Source organism: Periplaneta americana, chromosome 7 (genome assembly GCF_040183065.1).
Source record: "Periplaneta americana isolate PAMFEO1 chromosome 7, P.americana_PAMFEO1_priV1, whole genome shotgun sequence".
Classification (NCBI taxonomy): domain Eukaryota; kingdom Metazoa; phylum Arthropoda; class Insecta; order Blattodea; family Blattidae; genus Periplaneta; species Periplaneta americana.
In genome coordinates this window covers 155,017,134-155,044,162 of record NC_091123.1, presented here as the reverse complement: position 1 = coordinate 155,044,162, position 27,029 = coordinate 155,017,134, and the positions used below count along the sequence as shown (strand labels likewise).

Genomic DNA, 27,029 nt, shown 5'->3' with positions numbered 1-27,029 from the left:
TGCTATTTTTGTGAAAACTTTGGGTTTCAAGCTTCAAAATGAGAGGTTATTTATTAAAATCCGTTCAGCCGTTGTCCCGTAATTTCCATTACCAGTTCAAATTATATATATATATATATTAGGTTCTGAACAAAGTCAGCTATTCTGTTATTATTGTATTATTTACGTAAGATTAATATTACGCATGATTCCAAAAAAGTAAACTCATCTGTTATTAAATAATTATGCAAACAGGAGTATGTAACACGTTTATTTTTTACCGGATTATTCTTCGTTAAATGTTGACGTCTCGTGCTGCTATGCATTCGGTTGCGTTATATCCAAATTCAACATCGGAAATACGATATGAACTTCTTAGCTGTCGTTATACAGAGTGTGCAAAATAAAACCGGCCCCGAAAATCTGTAATATTTACACCTGACATTGCGCACCAAACACCAATCTTGAGATTATGCAACGGTTCTTCCAAGTACTGATGGGGATTTACTGATGCATAATGTCGCATGTTCTGTGAGTTAACATACCTGACAGGCTGAACCAGGCTTCATCTGAAGAAATGAAAAACTGAGGATCCAAAAGTCCTGATTCCACTTCACTCAGAAACCACCGGCAGAACTCAACACGCGAAGGTTCGTCTGGACGCTTTAACGCATGCACAACAGTAAATTTGTAAGGATACAGATGCAGGTCCTTTTTGATAATGTTCCAACATGACGTTCTCTTAATTCCCACTTGCACAGATAAACGGCGTTGCGATTTCGTCGGACTTTGTTCCAGGCTTTCCTGCACTCGAGCAATGTGTTCTGGTGTTCGAACTCTTTTCGGATAGTTACGGTTTTTATTCGCTACAGACCCCGTTTCACGCCATTTTGCCACTAAGTTTTGCATTGCTGCCTTTGCTGGAGGTTTTTCCAAAACACGTCCAGTCTGAAACTCTTGCGCAAACAGTTCCGCACACCTTTTCCATGAATTGTGCTTCGCATAACACTCGACAATGAACACGCGTTGTTTTATCGTGAGCACCATTTTGTGTTGCATTCAACTGGCCACTAAACACGTCTGCTCCTCTCACTCACTCGTGATCGTGCGCCGAGCCACTGTGTAACCTGCAACGTGCATAGCACCTATTGAGGAAGGCGGACACCCGAAGGGGAAGTGAAGCAACTGTCTAACTTATTAACGGATTTTCATTTTCCTTACGTCAAGCACTCAAATATAATTTTATACAGTACAAGGCTACAAACTAATGTTTAGTACGTGTAACGAAGAAAGAAATGAACAATATCACAACCTAAAATTAACTGTCTTCAAAATGTCTCTGCGACAAAGTTTCAAAATCAGGAATTATGTCACTTACTGCCAGTCGTAGTTGATCACGAAGGTATTTGTCTGTCAGTCGTGATCTAAATTTGGTTTTTACTATTTTAATTGTTGAAAATAATTTTTCACAAACGTAAGTTGTAGCGAACATGGCTTCAACAGAGCAAGCGAAAGAACGAAGCTTCGGATATTTATTTTTGGCAAAGATTTGAAAGTTCAACATTTGTCAAGTCCTTACATCTAGCTTTCATTTGACATCACATAGTAAATCAAATTGAAGAGCTAACCGCATTATTCGTACATCTGCTGAAAAATGGTCGACGTACAGAGATGATGATGATGATGATGATGATGATGATGATGATGATGATGATGATGATGATGATATGATGATGATAACAATAACACTTAACCTTTTAATGTTTCATCATTAACATGTAGTATAATGCCGTTTTATGTTATACAACCGTTTTCCTCGTAATACTTGCGAACAAATCATACATTTAATATTCTCATCATATTGACAGCAAAAAAGTGTCCTCCCATCCTACTTGGAACTTTCGTACATGGTTTCGAGAGAGACATATGCCACTCGCAGGTCAGAGACAAATACAAATGGAACGGAGTTTGACTACAGTGAGTGACTCCAGCTATCACTGCGAGCCACAATGTCTCGCGAGTCACGTTCTCGCCACGGCTGCTCAAACGTAATGACATAGCGAAGCTCAGGACAGAGCACGCATGAGATGCTCATACGTGGACATGTGACAGCAACCCATTGTTGCATCGAAATCACGGTTCCCTGCATTGTCAGGTTCATTTCTGCGTCAGTCTTATACATATAAATTCATATATATTGTGACAGCTAAACCGGGGTTCGAACGCGTGTCCGTTGGTCAGGTGTGGCGGCGAGGGGAGCGTCTGGATGCTGAGAGGGTAGAGGGGCGGTGTACTACTGCGACGCGCGAGGGGAGGTTGCGCGCGCATCTGGTGTTTGCCGAGAATGGAAGGAAGCAAACTGCTACGTGCGGAGTGAAGGGGGGGATGGACCCTCCCGAATCGTCCAGAAGTCCGTCGAAGTGGAAATCCAGATTATTCGAGAGTGGAATCTTTGGCGAACTCTCCAGAAACTATAGTTTGGTTATAAAAGACAACACGCAAGTGAACGCGAGTCAGTCAGTCAGGAAGCCAGTGTTGTTAAAGTCAGTGGACATCAGTGAATCCAGCTTCGAGACCAGAGCGCGACTTGAGTTGTGTCCGTAACTGTGGAGCCTGAAACCCGGAGTTCGAGTGCAGTGGACCGCAGTTGGGGGACCTGAGATCGAAGTGCAGCGGATCGTCTCTGAAGGTCTGGGGTTCGAGATTCTGTGAACGCGAGTGACTGAGCTAGAAGAACTAGCCAAGACAAACGAACTGTGAACTGAGAACTGACAGTTCTGTGTTGTAAACAGTGTTTTGTGAATATTAGTTAAGATTAACAGTTCATTGTTGTTCGTAATAGTCCAAGTAAATTGTCATTGTCGTTTGTGGAGTGCAATAACGAACGCTGTGTTGCTGTGCGGAGAGCAAATCCCATTGTTGACGGGGGTGAAGTTAAATTGTAGAGAGTGAAGAGTTATTGTTGAGATAATAAAATTACATTGTTGTTCAGAATAAAAAGTTACAATATAATATATATTTTCCGCGGAACAGTTTTATTTTGCCCACCCCGTAATATAAATGAAACATTTCTTGAAAACAATTATGGGCATAATATTATGTGTCACATACGAGATACACTATTAGATTCACAAAGTAGTTGTTCACCTGATGATAGTAAGAAATACTGTATCATATTTCAGATTTGCTCCCGTAACGTCTTGTGGAGTAGAACGAATATTTTCAGAATACATATATTGTTTTTCTTTCTGAACATAAAAGGAATACTTCTTTTTATGAAATGAATATGTTCATTGTTATTTGTTATAATGAGGCTAGAATTATAAACTGTATACTTTTTATGTTATTTTTATATGTAAGGGTAAATTATTTTAGTTTGGGATTTACGAAGTTTATAATTACAAATTATTGTTTTTTTTTTATATTATTCGTCTATTGTTTTCTTGTTCTAAGGCTGTGAATGATTGGAGCACATGTTTGGTTACCACCCGGCTGTACACGTTTGTCGTTCTGGTTCACTGACATTGAGACATGTGCTATTACTTTTCATTCGATAGAGATATAGTCCAAGCTCACACAACTTAATAGTTTTGGTACAAACTTCCTAGCTCTGGTCATTACCATGATATTATTATGTACTATTTTCAAATAATACGTATTTAATACAAAATCAAACGCAAGGCCTCTCTATCAGTCATGTAACCATTCTTCGTTGCAGGTTGACTTTAAATTTGGACAGAATCAATATCTCGAAGGCATCCCAGTTCCAAGTTAACAGCGTGAAAATGCGCTGGTTGCAACAGCAGCTGGAGTACAATGTGAGCTTCTCAGAGGTGCAGTTCACAGGCGATTACAACCTGGGCGGTGTGCTCGGAGATGTGATACCGGTGCGTGGCGAAGGACCTGCACTGTGAGTGCCGCACCTTACTATTTTGTGTTAACCTCAAGAACGTTCTCTCTTCATTTAACAATTCTCTACAATGCAATAGTTTTCCTACACATAAAACTACCAATTTTACATCTCCAAATTTCTATTATAAACGTCTTCCTCATTTACATCAGGCATGGGCATAACGGAGGGGAGGTACATATGATCCAGTTCATCTCTTCCACAATATTTCAGACGTGTTCACATCATATGAACTTGGCTTCTCTTCCACTTAGGGATGTAGAAAACTAATGCGGGATGCTAATATATTAAACTTTTCAAATCAAGTTAAATATCTAATATAGGCATTCATAATTAATTACCTTTTTCACACATCAATTACCTTTGTAATAAATTATATAAAATAGTATATTTTTTTGTTTTATTGGGGAATTACTTGTCAATAAGTTTATTACGCACAATATATTTAACTTTATTTCAATCGGTAATTATGTATGGAATTTTAGGATGGGGTAGCTCATTTAAATCCAATTTTAATCCACTTTATTTATTACAGAAGAAAATAATTAAAATATGTCTTCATAAACCTACTCATTTTCCATCTCAAAATTTGCTTTTAGACTTTAATGTACTTAACGTAAGACAAATTTATTATACTCTATTAATAAAATTCATATATGAAAATCGAAATAATTTTGAATTGTATTCTCATAGTTATGAAACAAAAGGTATGAATTCTTTAAGATTGTTTGAACCAAAATGCAACACTGTTACAGTATTTAATCATAGAAGTAATTTAGGCCCAAGAATATATAACAAATTTATATTTAAATATCCTAATCTTGTCAATTCTAATAGTTCTAGTATTAAATTTAAGAAGTTATGTATGGATTTTATAAAAATTGAAAAATTGTAAATTTATATACTATAATCGCATTGTAGACATAAGACAAATTGGATTGTATAATTATTAATTTCAATTCAGGAATCCGCCCCTGAGCACGAGTTCTACTCTTTCAGGGGCGAGGTAAAGTTTTTCTGTATATATTATATTTTATGTTACAATTATTAGCAAAATAATAAATAAATAAATAAATAAAATAAATAGATATTGTAATTATGGTTCAGCACTCATTATAAATAAGCAATCGTAAGCTCTATTCGGTTGAGAAGCTTTTATCATCTAGTCTGCTCTCAAAAAAGTTGAAAGTTAGAATCTATAAAACGGTTATATTACCGGTTCTTTGTATGATTGTGAAACTTGGACTCTCACTTTGAGAGAGGAACAGAGATACAGAGTGTTCGAGAATAAGGTGTTTAGAAAAATATTTGGGGTTAAGAGGGATGAAGTTACAGGAGAATGGAGAAAGTTACACAACACAGAACTGCACGCATTGTACTCTTCACCTGACATAATTAGGAATATCAGATCCAGATGTTTGAGATGGGCAGGGCATGTAGCACGTATGGGCGAATCCAGAAATGCATATATAGAATGTTAGTTATAATAATAATAATAATAATAATAATAATAATAATAATAATAATTTATAATAATAATTTAGTTATTCTGGCGAAGTTAAGCCATCAGGCCTTCTCTTCCACTTAGCCAGAAACAAAAGAAGCTGATACTAATATTTAAAGAACACTAATAAAAAATTTATACAGTCATACAAGCACAAGTCGAGTAAATTAATGTAAACATACTAAATAATAATTACAAAATAATATAAGTCTAGAAGTTACACTCAATGAATATGCAGGCGGTAAGTGAACCGATATTACAAATTACAAGAAATACAACAAATTCAAACGTAAATTATAACTATACAACACTGAGGAAAATTACATACATACACACACACACACACACACACATATATATATATATATATATATATACTGGTCACGTGTTCAAACAATTCACTTTTAAATTGCAATATCGTTCGACAGTTCCTGAGGGAGCTGGGTAAGGAGTTCCAGAAGCGAATTGCTGATACTGTGAAAGAGGAAGAATAGTGAGCTGTTTTATGGCAAGGCATAGATAATAAAGGGTCATTTTTAGAACGAGTACCCAGGCTGTGATAAGAGGATAAGAAATTAAAACCCACCGAGAGATACCGGAGACCGGAGGGAAAAAGACTTTTGGGGAGGCCAAGACGTAGATGGGAGGATAATATTAAAATGGATTTGAGGAAGGTGGGTTATGATGATAGAGACTGAATAGGGACCGATGGCGGGCTTATGTGAGAGTGCCAATGGACCTCCGGGCTCCTTAAAAGCCAAGTAACTTAGTATATTTATTGCCAGTGATAGGGGAGAGTTGGGTAGTATCGGACATCGGGTAATATCGAACTGCGTTTTTTTCATCTACCACCATATGGTAGTACCTGAATGACATGGTTACGTTTCTGTATGCGACATCACAGAAACGTAACCATGTCAATCAGGTACTATCATCGTATGGTAGATGAAAGAAACTCACTATCCGATATTACCCGATGTCCGATACTACCCAACTCACCCCTATGTCCATGGGTGGGCAACTCGTGCCCTCAAACTGTGAACAAAGTCAGTCAGGTAGAACGAACTCTGTGCTAGCTGAAGCGTACGAGGGCCTTGCAACACGAGTGGTTGTTGGTTCGCTTGCGTCTACAGTGAGTGGCGGCTCGTAATGAGTGAATCACAATGTAATCCGTTCAAATATTTTCCCTTTAGTAACGAATGGGAAAACAAGTACTTTTTTTGTTAAGAAGGAAAGTAAAGCTGTGTGTCTTATCCAGGGACATCACTTTATTTTTACCAACATTTTTAACATTAACCTGGCTATACTCGGAAACACTGTTGCCCCCTTCCATTACAGGAGTTTGATGTTACTAGTGCAATATGTAAACAAATCATTTTACTAGCTATAGGAGGAGAGAAAAGTAGTGTATCCATTTATGTTACAGGGAAATACAATATTACGATTTTCAGTTTGATCATCACTTTTACGGAATTTATCAAAATACAGTAGAGTAGTAACATTTTTTTTTTTTTCAAAAACTCAACTTTTCAGGCGGCTATGTTCGTTATGTAATGTCTACTTTATTTAGCATATTAATTATTGATGTTATCATACAATATAGAGAGTGCATTTAAATTGGGGGGTCATAAGTAAAGGGCTGTAAGTGCACTTAAGTTACTTTTGAGAAAATGGGGTTTAAATATTTAAGCTTTCGTAAAATCGGTGAAATTTTTTATTTAAATTTTAATGTGTGATGCGATTAAAATATCCCTTTCCCACTAAAATTTTAGATACTTTAGCTTACACTGGATGCACTTAACTCATGTTATTACAAATGTCACTAGCATTCCTTTGCTTCTAGCCACCGCAATTCAAAAAAGCTAATCTGAATTTTTAAACAAGTTGCTGAAAATGGTTGCCGTTCATTACAATCCAGGCTTCAATTCAGTACGCATATTATTAAAAACATTTTGAAGCATATTCTCTGAAATTGAATTTATCGTTTCTTGAATATAATTTTTTAGTACGATATTATTAATATAGGTTCTTTCTTCTATAGAAAACGCAATCATATTTATGAAACACACTATACACTGCAGTATTTACTTCACTGCTTGAAGACTTCGAATGCAATAGCGGCCGTAAGTTTGTGTGTCTGACGGGAGCAAGGACATTAGTGAAGGGGTGAGAGTGAAGTACATTCAGAAATGCAGGTACAATAAAAATGCAAGTAAAAATAAAATGATGTCCCTGTATCTTCGTCTACACTTTCTTACGTGTCACAAATTCCTTAAGAACACTGACAGTGATTATCATGATCTCATTCATTACACTAAAGTAAGATAGCTTAGCAAGGGTGCCATGTTATACAGGTTTTTCATGCTCAAGGAAGAAATATAAATGTTTACGGTAAGCGAAGGTATAGAAATTCCATAACAAACAGACCCAGCATGGATTTCTTATCTTGTTTTTTTTTACGGACATTTGTACACACCTTAATGATTTGAACGTGCATTTACAAGGAAAAGATAACTTGACCATAAATATGATCGACCATCTGAGAGCATTTGTAGGTAAATGAAGAATGGCAGTATCAAGTAGAAAATAAACAACATTCACCACTTTCCTTCACTAGAAACTGTTTTCAAGAGCGATGAAGAAAGTCACCTTATCAAATATGAAACCCTTATTCAATACCTCTCAACAGAATTCACTGGTAGATTTGGAGAGTTAGCGAGAATGGACAAGGACTGGAGATTATTCTGCAATCCCTTTGGGTTTCAGCAGATAAAAACTCCTGAAAATTTGGAACTAGAATTGAAAATCTGCAGAACAGCACGCCTCTCAGAATTTCGGCGAAATCAGGAATCGAACTGTTCGCAATACTGCCTAAGTCATAATTTTCAAATCTATGCTTGTTTGCCTCCTGCCTAGCAGCCATGTTTGGTTCCACATATGTATGCGAGTAGTTTTTCACTACGATGACCAGCAACAAAACTGTTTGGCGATCCAGGGTCACAAACGACAATTTAGTGGCGGTTTTACGCTAATGTGTTTCCAAACTTGGGCCAGATTTTAATGCTCTGACAGCAAGAAAAAGATGCCAAACGTTTAAATGTACAGAAGGATCTCAGGAGTAAATTTATTCCATTTTCTGTTATATGTATAAAATTACTTCCTTGATTTTGTGATTATTTAGGAATGTAATACCTTTTTGAAATCTCTTTATTCTATAAACACTTGTAAACTCATTATATTTGTTGTATCTTTAATAGATTGTGTTTAATTTATGTTTTCAGCACTAAATAATAGCGTATTATAATTTACAAAGCTTGGCAATAATGGAATTTTAGTTTTGTGTATTTAGTTATACCGTGTCTAAAACTACTGTAGGCCTAATTATTGTACCATGCATTATTTTGAAATACAAATCATGGAGTAGGCCTCTTTAGCATTGAGTATTTAGTTACAGCCTATCTAAAACTACTGTAATTATTGTACAATGCGTCTTTCTGAAATACAAATCATGGAGTAGGCCTAGATATCACGATCACCTGCACCAGCCGCCACAGCCCACCATGGCAGTGAACTGCTTCTGTAACGAAACTACTCACAGCTTGTAACTGCAGCGGCTGTCTCGGTGTGTACTTTTTTTGTGCCAAGGTTTTTAGCGCCTTGGGAGTACAAGTTGCCCACCCATGCCTATGTCCCATTTTATTTTAATTGAAGGTCCCGGTTTCGTGCCGACCAACTAACAGGGAATTCTTAACTTATTTGCATTCAGGTTAAGCAGAAAAAGGTATTAAAATATTAGCATAGTAAATGTCAAAAGAAAGATTACATAAATAACAGATACTTTCACATTTTAATAAATTGCAACAAATATTAATTGATTTAATATACTTTTAGTTCCTAAGTATACTACGTGAGATTGTAAACTAAGTACAGGGTTGTAGTTAGAGCCAAATTCGCTAAGAAATAAAAAGAAAAGCGTATGTATTAGCTGGAACTCATTAAACTAAAGTTAACAGACCTGTCAAAAAAATAAGAAGTCTTCGATTGCCTCGTAAAGAAGATGGGCGCTTAACAGGAACACGTGAATGAGGACAGATGTATTTGATGTAGTGACATCTGCAGTGGTAATTGCCAATTTCAAAATAAATTGGAGGCCTGGAGTAACGCAATGCGCTAGTTCCCATGCTATTCAAATGTCATTTTGATTATGTATTTGTATGTTTCTGGTGATGACATCTGCCTCATTCAGAGGCGTCTACAGAAATAAAAAATATGACTATCGGGTTTTAATAAATTTTCCCACAATATTGTTCAAGACGTGACGTGTTTATTGTGCCTGTCTTCAAAATAATAAAACGTTGAGACATTACTTAAAAATCAGTACATTATTTTTTAAAATGTGCATTAAAATAGAAAAGTAAGTGAATCAATTCTGTGTTGTACGCAACTGCTAATGTGTTGATGTGTTAATGCTACAGTTGGAGGTTCGAACAGACGTAAATAGATTTAATTTGCGTTTCAACAAAATATTATATTTAAAAACATATAAAACAAGAGAAAAACGATCCAAATTACGTGTGGAATTTAACCCCACAAACACATGAAGACATTGATATGAAACTCTGCTGTCTGACTAATATAAAGTTTGATAATTTCTCAAAGACAAAGGTCACAGTGGATTGTTAAATCTTTCGAACATAAAGCGTAGTTCCATACTTGAATATTGCCTTCGAAAAAGTCACTTCATCTGCCGATCGTCGTACTTTCACCAATTCCCGATTATTAGCTACAGATACTTACTACTTACTTACTGACTTTTAAGGAACCCGGAGGTTCATTGCCGCCCTCACATAAGCCCGCCATTGGTCCCTATCTTGAGCACGATTAATCCAGTCTCTACCATCATATCCCACCTCCCTCAAATCCATTTTAATAGTATCTTCCCATCTACGTCTCGGCCTCCCCAAAGGTCTTTTTCCCTCCGGCCTCCCAACTAACACTCTATATGCATTTCTGGATTTCCCCATACGTACTACATGCCCTGCCCATCTCAAACGTCTGGATTTAATGTTCATAATTATGTCAGGTGAAGAATACAATGCGTGCAGTTCTGTGTTGTGTAACTTTCTCCATTCTCCTGTAACTTCATCCCTCTTTCCAAAGCACCTTATTCTCAAACACCCTTAACCTATGTTCCTCTCTCGAAGTAAAAGTCCAAGTTTCACAACCATAAAGAATAAACGGTAATATAACTGTTTTATAAATTCTCATTTTCAGATTTTTTGACAGCAGACTGGATGATAAAAGCTTCTCAACCGAATAATAACAGCCATTTCCCATATTTATTCTGTGTTTAATTTCCTCCCGAGTATCATTTATATTTGTTACAGTTGCTCCCAGGTATTTGAATTTTTCCACTTCTTCAAAGGATAATTTCCAATTTTTATATTTCCATTTCGTACAATATTCTGGTCACGAGACATAATTATATACTCTGTCTTTTCGGAATTTACTTCCAAACTTATCTCTTTATTTGCTTCAAGTAAAATTTCCGTTTTTTCCCTAATCGTTTGTAGATTTTCTCCTAACATATTCACGTCATCAGCATAGACAAGCAGCTGATGTAACCCGTTCAATTCCAAACCCTCTCTGTTATCCTGGACTTTCCTAATGGCATACTCTAGAGCAAAGTTAAAAAGTAAAGGTAATAGTGCATCGCCTTGCTTTAGCCCACAGTGAATTGGAAACGCATCTGACAGAATCTGGCCTATACGGACTCTGCTGTATGTTTCACTGAGACACATTTTAATTAATCGAACTAGTTTCTCGGGAATACCAAATTCAATAAGAATATCATATAAAACTTCTCTCTTAACCGAGTCATATGCCTTTTTGAAATCTATGAATAACTGATGTACTGTACTCTTATACTCCCATTTTTTCTCCATTATACAAAACACGAAACATGCTTGCTTAGGCGTGTGTCAAATTCGCTTCCGCTGCCTGTACTTGAAACACGGCCCTATTTATGAGATAAAAGAAATGTGAGAGGGGGTTTACGAAATCCCTTGGATTGAGTGAAACATCTTTATCTTGGTATGTGATTTTTAGGTTAGTTAAGGATGGATTTAATTATTAATTAAATACTGCCACAGGCAGAATAAGTATACTTAATAAATCAAACAATGGTGCGAGACGGGCGAAACACGTTAACCCTTTGAAGCACAAATTATTTTTTTATATTTTTCATATCATGAATCATACCAATGTTATATTAATGTTATGTTTTATTTAACGACGCTCGCAACTGCAGAGGTTATATCAGCGTCTCGAATCATACCAAAGCTTCAATCAATTTTTTTCAACATTTTAACTCTGAACACAATTTCAAAACACAGATGGCACTTCTATATATACTCAAGAGGTGGTTCCTTGGTGGAGCCTTGTCATCGAACAACGGATGACAGCGTCTTGCCATCCTAACGGCAAACAACAGCCAACTCCTCCTCGCCCCGTCCCGTGATCACTTGATCAAATCTCCGTCCCTCTCGCGTATGTGGTACCTAAGAGGTTACGTCCAATTTCGGCTACCCCTTCAAAATTTTCTAGAGCTCCTTCAGAGGAGCAGCGTAACCCGGAGTGAGACTAGTGGCCAACAGGCTTGGAGCTCACATATTTAGTTTTGTACAGCCCCCAACCCCTTGCAAGGACGCGTTTTGCGTACCTTTTAAATTTGTCCTCCCAATTCTCTTTCGATTTTTCGTTTTTCGATCACTTTTAACCTTCGTCACTTTAACTTTTTTTTCCTTGGTGGAATATCTGTGCCATAAAATTTAGGAAGAAAGAAAACGGTGGTTATTCTGAATAACCACTATGCCACAAAGGGTTAAATAGACAATGGAACGAGACGAACCGTGTGGAAAACCACGAGTTAAAGTTCATCCTACACTTCTGTTTCTAGGGTATCACCAGTGGCGTCAGAGTAAACCTTTCCTATCAAAAGGTCACAATTTTTCTCTTCTTTAGGTCGAGTAAAGATTTTTCATGTCAATATGACGCGATATCCTACATTATCTTCTTATACAATAAGTTGAGTCCTAGTAATAAATAAAATAGGCCTATCGGTTATTAATTTGTGTCTCTTTTATGTGCAGGGTGTCTGCTTCGAATATCAACGCCACTGGGATTTTGTACCTGGGCATAAAGAATAAATTTCTGTACATAAACAATATATATCTGAATTTCAACATCGATGCATTTCATGTAAGTATACATATTTTATACAGTAAGTTAAGTATACTACAGAGCTAATCTATCGCCTCTTTAAAGCCACAGATCAGGAATGAATGAACACAACAGAGAGATTTTACTCCTGACACTTCAATTTAATTTGATACGAAACAATAATTTAACACACGCGCACACGGACTCTTTAACTTAGCCTATTTAATAAAATTAATCCTGTCACAATTTTAGTCTATCACAGCCCTTAAGCGACGTGGCATTGAATTAAGTGTTGGAAGATGACACTGAAGCTCTTTTCTTTGCATCTGGGGATTCAATAATAGAATATAAAATGTTCCTAATATAACTTTACTAGTGGCTCGTGCAGCAAATGCTGCAAACTAAGTTCATTAGACATTCAAATAAAAATTTTTCAGATTTATTTTCAATGAAGAATACCAGACATTTTGAAAGTTATTTGCTTCCATAATAAAGAAACATACTCCCTCTGAATGGTTTTTTTATGCCAAATACTTTTTCTTGAACCTATCCACCTTCAGTTTTTAAGTTTCAACGCGAAAACGCAAGTAACAATGTCAGGACGATCAATGGGTTTTTCATGTGGGAGTAAAGCAATAGCTATTTCAGGTCATTGTGGATTGTAGATGAAAGTTAAAAAAGTCAGGTTTGCTATGCTTTCGAACAATAGACATAGCATCTTGGTATAGCTGCTGCATGTAGACCTTGAAATGTAGAGGGTAAAATTATTTTATCCTGCTAAGAGATCTTGCTGAAATGATCGGGAGACTACAAAATTTTGTAGGCCTCTTATTTTATCAGTAAGTAATACCGTCTTTCCTTAGGAACTGTAATGTTGCGTTCTCTCGAGCCAATACTGAAGAGAATGACGCATATAAGTATCTACACCACACCGCCATTAAGTATATGAAAATGACCCAACCCCACTTGAATAATAACTATCAAAATATTTGATTTTAAATAACAATATTATTATCTTACGCAAGTTTTGTAGTTTTATATATTGTATATATTAACAGCATGGCATTAACTATAATAATATTCAATTTCTAATGGTAATAATGTCATCAAACCACCTCATGTTTTGTATATTTTAATATCCAATACACAGCTGTACTCAGAAAATTACACACCGCAGAATCAGACCTGTAAATTATTTTTAGTAAGTCTTGAAGTTTTTAATAACCAATTGAATTTGAACTCTAAATATGTCCGAAATCCTGCAGGTCATGACCTTCGTGTAATATCCTATTGTTTACTGTAGTGTGTGTTTTGTTTTATACTGATATCGAATTAGTGCTCAAAACTGACGAAAGATGGATTTTGGAAAATAGGAAAATTATGTAGGAAAACTAACGCTTCACTGAAAATTATTTTTCTGAAAAACTTCGGGTTCCAAGCTTCAAAATGAGGGGTAATTTATTAAAATCCGTTTAGCCGTTTTCCCGTAATTTCCATTACCAGTTCAAATTAGATATATATAATATCTACATACAGCATATTTTACAATCAATTTTTTATTGAAGTATGTTAAGTGATCATTCAGCTATAGTGAATTTTCTCGTAAATCATTGACATCGTGGCCAAGTGCAAGGACCTCTGTCGCGAACCTGCAGGGTAAATTGGAAGGGGTGTATTGAGATGAAGAACAACAGCTGACTATCGGTGCTGTACTTGTCAGTTTAGTTTAAGTACCTACTAATGTAAAATAAAGTAAAAATCATCCTTTTTATATTAATTATTTCTTTATGTGTATACGGTACCATATTATTTATGTTTATCTGACCGAGAAACGGTCAACACTGGAAGGTTGCGTATGACCTTCAAATTTTGCACACTGATACGTCTTATTAATATAAGATGCTGTGCCAAAATTGTAGCGAAAATAATATGCAAGCTATTAACGATGTTCCGAATATCGCTGTGAATCTAGTAGTTGCGGAGACTTTTGAGTGTAGCGTGTGGCAGAGACGAGGGAGAAACAAGGCTGCAACTCAACCTTTGTAAACAGCAGAGTTAAATAGGGTCTATTATTACGAACAAAATATGAACTGATTTCATGGAATTAAACAAATTCATAGTACATTAAATTGGTAAGGTATTTTTAATGGTCTCACAATTAAACCTATAACAGTAGATTTTACAATAAGTCCACAATACAATATAAAGCCACCGATACTGGTTCGTATTTCTTAGAACTTTCCCTGTCCCTTCTTTATTTCCCTTATTCTGTTTTGCCAGCCCTTCTGGTTGTCTATACACACTACAGTCTCACTGAACATAAACAGAAGAAAACTGTGAATTGTTCATGCAGTGATGAAAGCACACACATTCTTATTGCACCACGCACAGCAAATAAAACTGTTGTTGCTGCATCCTACATAGTATATTTTTAATCCGTAATTATATTTAATGGACTCAGTTTTAATGTTCGGAACCAGTGATTTAAACTACTGCCCACAAGAACATACGGTAGGATGGTACGAAGTTCTGGAGAAATTATGTTAGATAAACTTGTGGTACCGGTAATCAATTATGCTATGACTCAACAATTACCATGTGTTATATTTTTCATATTACGTCTCTTGTGCTTAACGTAATAGTAATATGCGTTACAGAGCGGTATGTTGAAGTTTTCATGTTCGAGGAAAATTTTGAAAAAGCGAAACGTAGTTGAGCTTTTTTAATTTCCGAGAATCGAAAGAAAACATGCCGCTCGTGTATCGTATATTATTTTGTGCGAAGATCGTTTATTACATACCTGAAAGAGGAATTTCTAATTAGTTGCAATGAAATCTCCATCTTGGTTTCTGTTCAATGGCGGCAAATTTGCAAAACAAAAATATCTATCTTCAACATTGTTGCTTTAAAATGTTTTCTGTGTTTACTATACTCCAGCAGTCCGTGATATACGTCTGTCTTTTTTTTTCCCCCCAGTCTATAAATGCGAACTTAAAACAAACGGTAAGGTTACGTAATGATTTAGAGTTTACTTAATTTTTGCAAATATTTAAAAACAATAATTAACAGTGCAATTTAGGTGAAATTTCAGTGGTAAGTTTCCAATTTATAATTATTACTATATTGAACGTCTCTAAAAATAATATGTTAAAAGCCTAAAGCAGTAAAATCAATGTCACTTAAGCGGTAAGAAGAGGGAAATTGTTATGTGTGTTAGGTTGGGAATACTGAATGTGGAATTTTAGACTTTCCGCGGATTGGTTTTGTGCGGAAACCAAGCAAATACGCACGATCTCGCATAAAATAAATTTAATAATTACCGTATATAAATAAAATAAACACTTTCTTTCAAAAATTTAATGCAGTTTTCAATACATTTGGCTATGTGAATTTGCCTTCAAACCTCAAAATTATTTTAAGTACTGTAAAATGTAAATTTTCTATTCATTTACTAACTAGGAAAATTGATAACTTGTCTTCATTTTAAGAACTATGCATCGATGTAACCCTCTCTCTTTGGCACACAAAAAGAAATAACTAATAAGTAAGCAGTATTTCCAATACTAACTTGAGATTTTCTTTAAGAGATTAACATAATTTAATTCAAGTTAGTACTTGCTCGTGTATATGAGAATATGGTGAAAGATTCCATCACGTGAACAATTAGACTAGTATGGTATTCAATTTCTCTCAAATTAAACCTCTAGCTCTATAGCTACAGTACACTGTTATGTCCGATGTCAGATTGCGTACTTGCCAGTCATTCTCTCGACACAGGTTCTACACAGACCTTGCCTTCTTCCTAGAGACAGCATCAGGTCTTCGAACTACCAAACTACTACTAATATTCCAAGTACTATTTAACTGTCTTATAGGTCGATTTAGAAAATATTATTTGTAGAAAATCTGGTATAAATGCGACCTTTCAGTGTACAAAATTTGAAGATCCTATCCAACCTTCCAGTGTTGAACGTTCCTTTCCCAGATGCTAGATAATCATAACAGTTGATAAAACGTAGTAAAATAACCAATAATAATGACGTCCACTAGAGGCAAGGGGCAGCAAGGCATGTCAAACCGCGACCAGGAGATGTTCACCCATTTGACGTAGCAAGTCGTAGCGAGGTACAGTTAGAAACTGTTTATTGTACTGTATAGAAGAAGAAAGCTGACTTGATTCCTTCTTATGCCGATTGATAGGTCTTGCTTCGATACTTCATAATGTAAAGTAAAAGTAAATGTTCTGGTTTTACTTAATGCGTTTTAGCTCCGACCGATAAAGCACATTCTGAATATTATAGACTTATTATTCGCTGAAACTTTAGAAGAAATTAATAAGAAAAATTCCCTCAGTTAAATTCTTGAATACCGTAATAATATTATGAAAGTTAAGTTCGGTCAGTAATTTTACACACTGCAATTCAATATTTCATTTTATAAATAAAGCAGAAACATATAAAACTTACCATTCCTCCCAACAATCACTATCTTCTAGATCGTACGTACAGGTTCTCGTACTCGATGAGCTGTTCATAATTTACGTCAGCCATTTCTAAAATAAAAGAAGTCAAATTAATAACGATTTGAAGAAGAAATTGCGTTGTACATATTGTTAATAGAGCTTGACATTTGAATTCATATTATAATCACTTTTTAATGGTTTATTTAAGACGCTTTAACAACATCTATGGCTATCTAGCGTCGGAACGATATGACGGTGATAATGCCGGCGAAATGAGTCCAGGGATCAGCGCCGAAAGTTACCCAAGCATTTGCTCTTAAAGGGTTATGGAAAACCAGGTAACTTGTTCCAACCAGAATTTGAATCCGAGCCCGCTCGTTTCACGGTCAGGTATGCTAACTATTACTTCACAGTGTGAAATATAATTACAAATTACTCCTTTGATAAATAAATGATACAGTAAAACCTTCGTTAATCAAATCTCTGTTAACCGAAAATCAGTTTAACCGAAACGTGTAGCCCTGTAACTGAATTTTTATAAAAAAAAAAATTCAAGTTTTAAGAAGTGCTGTACCGGTAGCTGATCATGAAACTCAGAATTTACATACGATGTGCGGTACATTCATATTATATTTATTTTTTTTACACTTTATAGGCAAAGTAGAAGCAATTCCGAAGACAAACAGTTGTCACTATATAAGAAAACAATACTTTCTATTACGCGAACTGGCTAAACCCACCCCTGGTACTAAGCAGGTCAGAAAAAGATTCAAATAAAAATACTCAAAATAAAATTGCGGATTTTTTCTTAAAGAAACGGTGAACAATCAATATTTACATTTCGAAATATTGTATCTACGGAACAACTCTAAATAATGTTTTTTTTTTTTTCTTTTTCTTCTACAAGATAAAGTGGCAACGCTAAAATTAATTCCATTTTTCTTCGTTTTTGTTCATGCAAAACAATCCTTAATCTATTCTGTATCTCCTAATAATCTACGACAAATGTACATCTAAATATTTATGATCTAAATATTTACAATAATGAACTAAAATGTAGGCTCTTCGTAAACACATGAAGATTTCGCGGGAAAAACGATGAATGTCACATTTCTGGTAAGGATTAGATAATGATTTAATTGAGTCTATAACTGCAAGATGTAGTGCTGTTTCTATAGAAAATAAAGGAAAGGATTACTGTATTCGTGGTGATAATTTCCCTTTTTACCATTTTTCATAAGAACAACATTAAATTTCGTAGTGATCCATTGAATTAGATAATGACATCAACCTTAACAAAACTGTGACATTCATCGTTTTTCCCGCGAACTCTTCATATCTCATTTTCTACTAGGAGAGGATATTAACCATTAATATCCTAGGTATAGATTTTAAAGTAAATACTCGCAAAATTGTAACTACTGCTGATATAAAATCATGAAACAACTGAGTGTGCACGATACATATTTTTTCATTTGAGCAAATTTATAATCCTAAATATACACAACAATCTATAAACTTGTAAATTTAAGTATGTAGAATAAAAACACTAAAAAGATTTCCCAATTTCTACTGGAAGAAATATTTACCCTCTCGTCAATTATTTAAATTCAATCATTCTCAAAGTAATTAAGAAAGTATACATCTAAATATTATCCTCTGATAGAGGTTCTGGCTGGTACGTACATCTATTGTCACGCAGTACATCTCACTTGACGATATGTGTCAGAGGAAGAACAATATTGTTCGTATGCATATGAAGTCTGATTAGTGTAACCTGTCACAGATTTGTATATGCAAGGCATAATAAAAGCATAAACTAACCTAACCTGTCACAAATTCGTATATTCAAGGCATAATAAAAACCTAAACTAACCTAACCTGTCACAGATTCGTATATGCAAGGCATAATAGAAGTCTTAACTAACCTAACATGTCTCAGATTCGTATATGCAAGGCATAATAAAAGCATAAACTAACCTAACCTGTCATAGATTCGTATATGCAAGGCATAATAAAAGCCCTAACTAACCTAATCTGTCACAGATTCGTATATGCAAGGCATAATAAAAGCCCTAACTAACCTAATCTGTCACAGATTCGTATATGCAAGGCATAATAAAAGCCCTAACTAACCTAATCTGTCACAGATTCGTATATGCAAGGCATAATAAAAGCCCTAACTAACCTAATCTGTCACAGATTCGTATATGCAAGGCATAATAAAAGCCTAAACTAACCTAACCTGTCACAGATTCGTATATGCAAGGCATAATAAAAGCCTAAACTAACCTAACCTGTCACAGATTCGTATATGCAAGGCATAATAAAAGCCTAAACTAACCTAACCTGTCACAGATTCGTATATGCAAGGCATAATAAAAGCCTAAACTAACCTAACCTGTCATAGATTCGTATATGCAAGGCATAATAAAAGCCTTAACTAACCTAATCTGTCACAGATTCGTATATGCAAGGCATAATAAAAGCCTAAACTAACCTAACCTGTCATAGATTCGTATATGCAAGGCATAATAGAAGCCTAAACTAACCTAACCTGTCACAGATTCGTATATGCAAGGCATAATAAAAGCCCTAACTAACCTAATCTGTCACAGATTCGTATATGCAAGGCATAATAAAAGCCCTAACTAACCTAATCTGTCACAGATTCGTATATGCAAGGCATAATAAAAGCCCTAACTAACCTAATCTGTCACAGATTCGTATATGCAAGGCATAATACAAGCCTAAACTAACCTAACCTGTCACAGATTCGTATATGCAAGGCATAATAAAAGCCTAAACTAACCTAACCTGTCATAGATTCGTATATGCAAGGCATAATAAAAGCCTTAACTAACCTAATCTGTCACAGATTCGTATATGCAAGGCATAATAAAAACCTAAACTAACCTAACCTGTCACATATTCGTATATGCAAGGCATAATAGAAGCCTAAACTAACCTAACCTGTCACAGATTCGTATATGCAAGGCATAATAGAAGCCTAAACTAACCTAACCTGTCACAGATTCGTATATGCAAGGCATAATAGAAGCCTAAACTAACCTAACCTTTCACAGATTCGTATATGCAAGGCATAATAGAAGTGTTAACTAACCTAACCTGTCTCAGATTCGTATATGCAAGGCATAATAAAAGCCTAAACTAACCCAACCTGTCACAAATTCGTATATGCAAGGCATAATAAAAACCTAAACTAACCTAACCTGTCACAAATTCGTATATGCAAGGCATAATAAAAGCCTAAACTAACCTAACCTGTCACAAATTCGTATATTCAAGGCATAATAAAAGCCTAAACTAACCTAACCTGTCACAAATTCGTATATGCAAGGCATAATAAAAGTCTTAACTAACCTAACCTGTCACAGATTCGTATATGCAAGGCCTAATAAGAGTCTAACCTAACCTGTCACAGATTCGTATATGCAAGGCATAATAGAAGCCTAAACTAACCTAACCTGTCACAGATTCGTATATGCAAGGCATAATAGAAGCCTAAACTAACCTAACCTGTCACAAATTCGTATATTCAAGGCATAATAAAAGCCTAAACTAACCTAACCTGTCACAAATTCGTATATGCAAGGCATAATAAAAGTCTTAACTAACCTAACCTGTCACAGATTCGTATATGCAAGGCATAGCGTAAGTGTGCACTAGCGCGAAACTTTCATAATGTCATCAAAGTTATGTTGGTATGACTGAAGAGAGAGCCCTGTCACATCTTCGATCTCCTTGGTCACTGCTTAGAGCAGCGGTCCTCAGCACAGTGCACCCTCGGGCTAGAGTCTCTTACCTGCGGATAAGACATTGCACTAGCGTGCATTCGTGGCTGCTGACGGATATGCTCTCTTCCTCTTCCTGCTGCACGGCGGACATATTACGAAGCACTGCTTACCCTTTACCTATTTCAGCGAGTGCTGACGACTACTGACTTAGAGCAAGCACTTGAAGGTGTAGAAGTGAAGTAGGAAGTAACTCAATGCTAGTTTAGCCACCACTCCAACCTTATAACATTCCTTTCAAAACAGGTACACAAAAAGAGAATCTTATTGGCACCGACCTTTTTCGGCATATAAATAATCCACTCTTCCAGTCAGCGTTAACAACGGAACTACGATTATTACATACGCACTGATCAGATAATACATCATGCATTAGTAAAAATGATAACTTCTCAACACCATTAACTATCGGAACGAATTTCACCACAACAAAAGTACACTTTACACAAGAAATAAACCCGTTCATCTCAGAATTTGATATGCTTGCTTACACTCCCTGGACGACGTACGTCCACCAAACGACAGCTCGCGTACGTCAGAGGTTGGCATATGGCGCCGTCTTGTATTAGATTTGTGCATTTCATTGATACTTTAATATCATTTCAGTTTTCGTTTCTTACGTTTATAAAATATTATTTTTCGCTCAAAGTAAATTGTATTTCATTACCTTATACGTAATCCCCAAATCAAATTAACGAGTTGTGAATTAAATTTGTTAAGAAAATGCTACTATTGAAAATAGTTTACCGGTAAACTGAAATCTTAATTCTTATTTTTCAGGTCAATTTAACAAATCTGATGGGCGGAGGGAAACTTGGTGAACTTCTGAATCGTATTCTCAGCAAGGACGGAACCACTATCTTGAAACTAGTGAAGGCAGATTTGACACATCTGATCACAAATTGGCTGCAAATAGCTGGAAACGACATTTTAGGGAAAATGCATTTAAGTTTAAATGACATATTAAATTTCTTGAAATCAGTCAGTACAAAAAAAGTGAAGTCGTTATTAAATTTTAATCCCTTCAAGAGCGAACTTTAAATCTTCACTGTGATATACAGTAAGCTAAACTTTCGTTAGATCTGCATTGTTTTTCCCGACTCAATACAGAATATATGTTCCAGTCTAAACAGCGAAACGAGTGGCTGCGAGAACTCTTTCAGGATGTGAAATGGGATGAAGCAGTATTTAATAATCGTCATTCTTATTGTGTCGTGATTAAAAATTCGAGCATCGGCATCAACTGTAGGAATTTCTAAGATTACTTGTTCCGTGAAGATGCTCTCTAAGGGTACGTACACGTTGGAGCGACGATAAACGATAAAAGAAGCAGCGATGCTATATCAGAGAGAATTGAAGCATGCATTGTTATTGAGGTGTGCATATTGGAGCAACGATAAAAGCAAAGATATACGACAAAAGCGACGAAAAAGAAAAGTTCCATTTTCTTCGCTCTTGTCGTTTACATCTCTGATTAAGATAATATTAATCTGTATAATTACCGGTGGTTATCAATATATCCGAATATTAATCGATTTATTATTATTTCGGCATATTAAATTAATTATTGTAGATATTGGCAAATTGATCAGTTGCGTATTTATCCGTCATATCACAGTCTACTATATACAGTCGCGAAGCTCAATATGTAGTAAAAATGCAAACATCGGTAGTTGCCCACCACTAGGATCCCTACTATCGCTTCATCATCGCAGCTCTCTCTCCTAACAGACGACAAAATATGTTACACTTTCGTTGTCTTGTTCTTTTGGGAAAAATTAACACCTTCCTTCCATTATTGAAATATTAAATGCATAAAGTTAATTTATTATTTTAATGAAGTATGTTAAATTCCATCATAAACTCGAAGATACCTGCAAGAAATAAATTAATATATTTTTTGTTTGTGCAAAACGAACTGAAATTTACTATAATAGCTTCACTCATTCAAGATTATAGCGATAATTAACTATGAAACCAATAAATATTCATTTGCATTTCCCTTTACAACAATAATAATGGAAATATGAATTACTGGAGTAACTTACGTGTACCGGTACTTGTAGTGTAGGCTTACGTAGTTAACAAAGTGGGATGAGGTTAAGCAATAATAATCACACCAGAATTGGAAATAAAACGTGATCAATAAATTTTATTGTAACAGACTTTTTCTACGTCTCTAGTAAAGCAACAAATAAAAATAACAACAAAATTAACAGCTATAATTAAAAACGTCCTTTGAAAAAAAAAAAAAGTAGGCCTAAGCAATAATAATCCCACCAGAATTGAAAATAAAACGTGAATAATAAATTTCATTAAAAGAAACTTAATTTTTCTACGTCTTTAGTAAAATAATACATAAAATAATAACAAAATTAATACCTATAATTAAAAATATATCCTCTGAAAAAAAAGTAGACCTAACCTTTATTTCCCTGAAAATTTAGCAGCTTAAGTGACAGAACTTTAACCGGTATCTAATGTCCTTTCGGTTGGACTGAAACATTTCATTGTGAAATTTAAGGATATAATGTATTCTAACAGTCACAAAGAACTTCAAAATTGAGAGTTTTGTTTCTGCACAGCATTCTTGTGGAAACCCAGGAACCTTTCTGAATCTTTCGGAAATCGGAAAAAGGATAACTCTGGCCTTTTTCTCTTACTGTTGCTACAATTTATAGCAGTACAAACATCTCCTCCTTGTCCCATATTATTATTCAAATTATTATATTTTAGCCATTAACATTTTCATTACAACCAATAACGAACATTTCATAAGCATCAATGTGAAATACGCAACGAGCTAGCACTCGACAGAAATACGACACAGTCCAAAGTCGACCATGGACAGTCTATTGTTTCTAGTTGCTAACCGCTTGGAGCGCTTTATCACGAGATTTGCAAAAAAACACCTCAAGCTTCGCGACTGTATATAGTAGACTGTGGTCATATGTTATGTGATCACAAGAACCAATCACAATACAACGAATTTATACTATCTTTGGGATGAGAAACGGGTTAAAGTTTGTACGTATTTCAGTTATATTAACCTTGAACTTAGCAGCTGATATTTCCTATATATCTTCTTTCATTAAGTGGATGCATAGAATATCTTCTACTGATAAATCAAAATGTTCGCTCCCCGCGTCCTCGTTGCTCCGATATGAACACTTGATTCTTTGATAATACCACAGTCTTATATACAGTCACGAAGCTTGAGTTTTGAGGGTGCTAGAAACAATAGACTGTGACGGTACTATTTTGCATTGCCTGTAATGAGGCGATATTAGCGATCCTAGTGGTGAGCAACTATCTAATGTTTGCATATTTACTACGTATTGAGCTTCGCGACTGTATATACTAGACTGTGATAATACCAAAGCGTCGCTAGATCGTTTCTTTTATCGTTTATCGTTGCTCCAACGTGTACGTACCCTTAGAAAAGTGGTTCAGAGTAGTACCACACTCTAGTATATACAGTCACGAAGCTTGAGTTTTGAGGGTACTAAGAACAATAGACTGTGCCGGTACTATTTCGCATTGTCTGTAATGAGGCGATAGTAGCGATCCTAGTGGTCAGCAACTATCTATGGATGCATATTTACTACGTATTGAGCTTCGTGACTGTATATACTAGACTGTGGTAGTACTTTCCGTCATTTTCTGTATCAATGATGGATTACCATACTGTGAAACAAAAATAATCTGAGAAGATCTGAGCCAGCATCACAAATTCAACTCCAATTCATAAGAATGTGAAAGTTGTCTTTAGCACGGCAAACCGACGTTCTGTTTAGTTAATAGCACAGTCTACTATATACAGTCACGAAGCTTGAGTTTTGAGGGCGCTAGAAACAATAGACTGTGACGGTACTATTTTGCATTGCCTGTAATGAGGCGATATTAGCGATCCTAGTGGTGAGCAACTAACTAATATTTGCATATTTACTACGTATTGAGCTTCGCGACTGTATATACTAGACTGTGTTAACAGTGTGCCAATTAGTGAAACAGTGTTCCTATAAACCAGGGCTGGGCACCGAGAGCGAATCCAAACTCTAAACGGGGACGCTTAATATTCATCCGTCACGGCAACAACGCTGCGCTGTGTTCGGCGGGGAAGAAAAGGGTTGAAGAGAAGTCATATGGCTCCCTGTGAGAGAGTAGAATTCGCTCTTGGTGCCCAGCCCTGCATCAACAAATACTGAGTACAAGCATTAACAACTCAAATAACTAAAATAGTTAAAGCGTGGAACAAATAAGTTATACAGAGTGATTTTGAAATAATGCAAAAAGACTCCCAGATACGAATTATTGTAGATTTGACCAGTCTACCTATCCAGTGTAAGAAATGTACCAAGTGCTCATATTTTGTGATTAGTTTATAAGTTATGTGAGTGATTGTGTTGACGAGTTAAATTACCCGTACTTATTCAATAAATAAAAAGGGTAAATTGTATGTATGTATCCAATGTCTACCCACTTCACTTTACGTGATTCGGGTTCCGCATATTGCGGATAGATGGCAGCTCTGTGACCCATTTTTCCAGTTGTACACCACTTCGGCGGGCCACACTGTACATGATATGTATCTGTGGAGAGTAATAAAAAGGGTAAAATAATAAATATAATAGTGCCTTAATTCTAATAATAAAGGAGGCGTGTAGTATCAAAGCCGGCCATGAAGAATTTTTTTTCAGTATCAAGCAAAAATCTCCAGAGACGAACCGGTGATAAAAAGTTGTATTTTCACTGTTAGGCCTACATGTTATTAATTGCTGTAAATTTAGTTTGCCTTCATATTTTAAAATCTATTTCGTAGTTTATATACTTTTTACTTGTTTTTAATTTTGATTTCGCCGGTTTAGTTGCAACTTTATACAATTTTACTGTTTTTTTTTATTTACAAATTTTCTTAAAAAGGCTAAATCGGCCACCGGCGTAGCTCAGTCGGCAGAGGCACACGCCTACTGATCCGAAGCTGTGCTTGGGCGTTAGTTCGATTCCCGCTTGGGCTGATTACCTGTTCGAGTTCCCCCCCCCCCCCGAGATTTTCCCCAACATTACGAAGAATGTCGGGTAATATATGACAAATCCTCGGCCTCATCTCGCCCAATACCATCTCGCTACCACCAATTCCATCGACAAGACAAGTAGATTTGAAGTTAAATTTTCCTGCAAAATACCTCAAAATTAATCATTGCATCTGAGGAAAACCACGGAGAGAAAGCAGGTGAGATGAGTGTCCTCTAAGACCGCGCAAGTCAGCTAGTTTTGATGACTACAAAACAAAGCTTGTCTCCTGACAATGAATATAAAACTCCGGAAGTTGTGTTGTCGACAATGCAAAAATTCAGAATTTTTGTTGCCAACATCGCAAAAATGAAATTTAAGGATTTCAAGAAGAGGTAAATATGTTGTCTACTGGTTTGGTAACATCGCTGCATAATCCAGCAATATAGGATTCAAAACAAAAACATCGCATCAGGATGGCGCTAAGTCGTTCCTTGACTTGGCCGGTTTTGAATTCACTGGCTGAGTGGATTGGCCCGTTTTGTTGCATGACCATATATTCAGTGATCTGTAATACGATGAAGTCGCCGATTTTGTAACAAATTCCTGTTTCACCAAATAGAGATACACTATAGTCTCAACGCTGTTATTTCCGGCGTGACTCCGCCTCTTTGCTTACGTCTCAGAAAGTGAAGGCTCTATAAAGTCTAGGTAGGTAGTATCGTTTGCCATTTTTGTTCTTTCGTTGCAGAGCTACCATACGAGGAATCTATTTGCCACACCGTTAAACATTATCATGTCGTAGCTCCTATGATAATAAATCAAACGCAATGTAATTCAGCAAATAATTGAGCGGCAAATAACGTCTTCGTGTGCTTTCTGCGAACGCCAACGAAAGAGCTAAAATGGCGGGCGATTATATTAAGTATTTATCGAGCCTTAAGAATTGAATCAGCGAATCACAAGACGCACACATAAATGTAGCAGACCTGCAACGCGATTCGCTGCCGGAAATTAGAGCGACGGGACTATACTACTTTCGGTTTATAACTGAAACACATTTTCTTAAATTTTGTGACATGGCCAGTTTTGATGCTAGACGCCTCAAATAATATGTTACCGACA

The 27,029-nt window shown here is 35.9% G+C and overlaps 1 protein-coding gene across 4 annotated transcripts in view; it reads left to right on the top strand.

Annotated features, from left to right (window-relative positions):
• LOC138703634 (uncharacterized) overlaps positions 1 to 25,522 on the top strand; it is a 63,118-nt gene extending 37,596 nt beyond the window's left edge. For 2 of the 4 annotated variants that reach the window (XM_069831686.1, XM_069831687.1), the window contains exons 4-6: positions 3,698 to 3,889; positions 12,545 to 12,653; positions 21,672 to 25,522. In XM_069831686.1, the coding sequence (XP_069687787.1) occupies positions 3,698 to 3,889; positions 12,545 to 12,653; positions 21,672 to 21,932 (562 nt within the window). In that variant the 3' untranslated portion in view covers positions 21,933 to 25,522. Of the gene's footprint in view, positions 1 to 3,697; positions 3,890 to 12,544; positions 12,654 to 21,671 lie in introns of those variants that run through there. The other 2 variants (XM_069831689.1, XM_069831688.1) reach the window with 2 other exon arrangements.
• Positions 25,523 to 27,029: the final 1,507 nt, after the last annotated feature.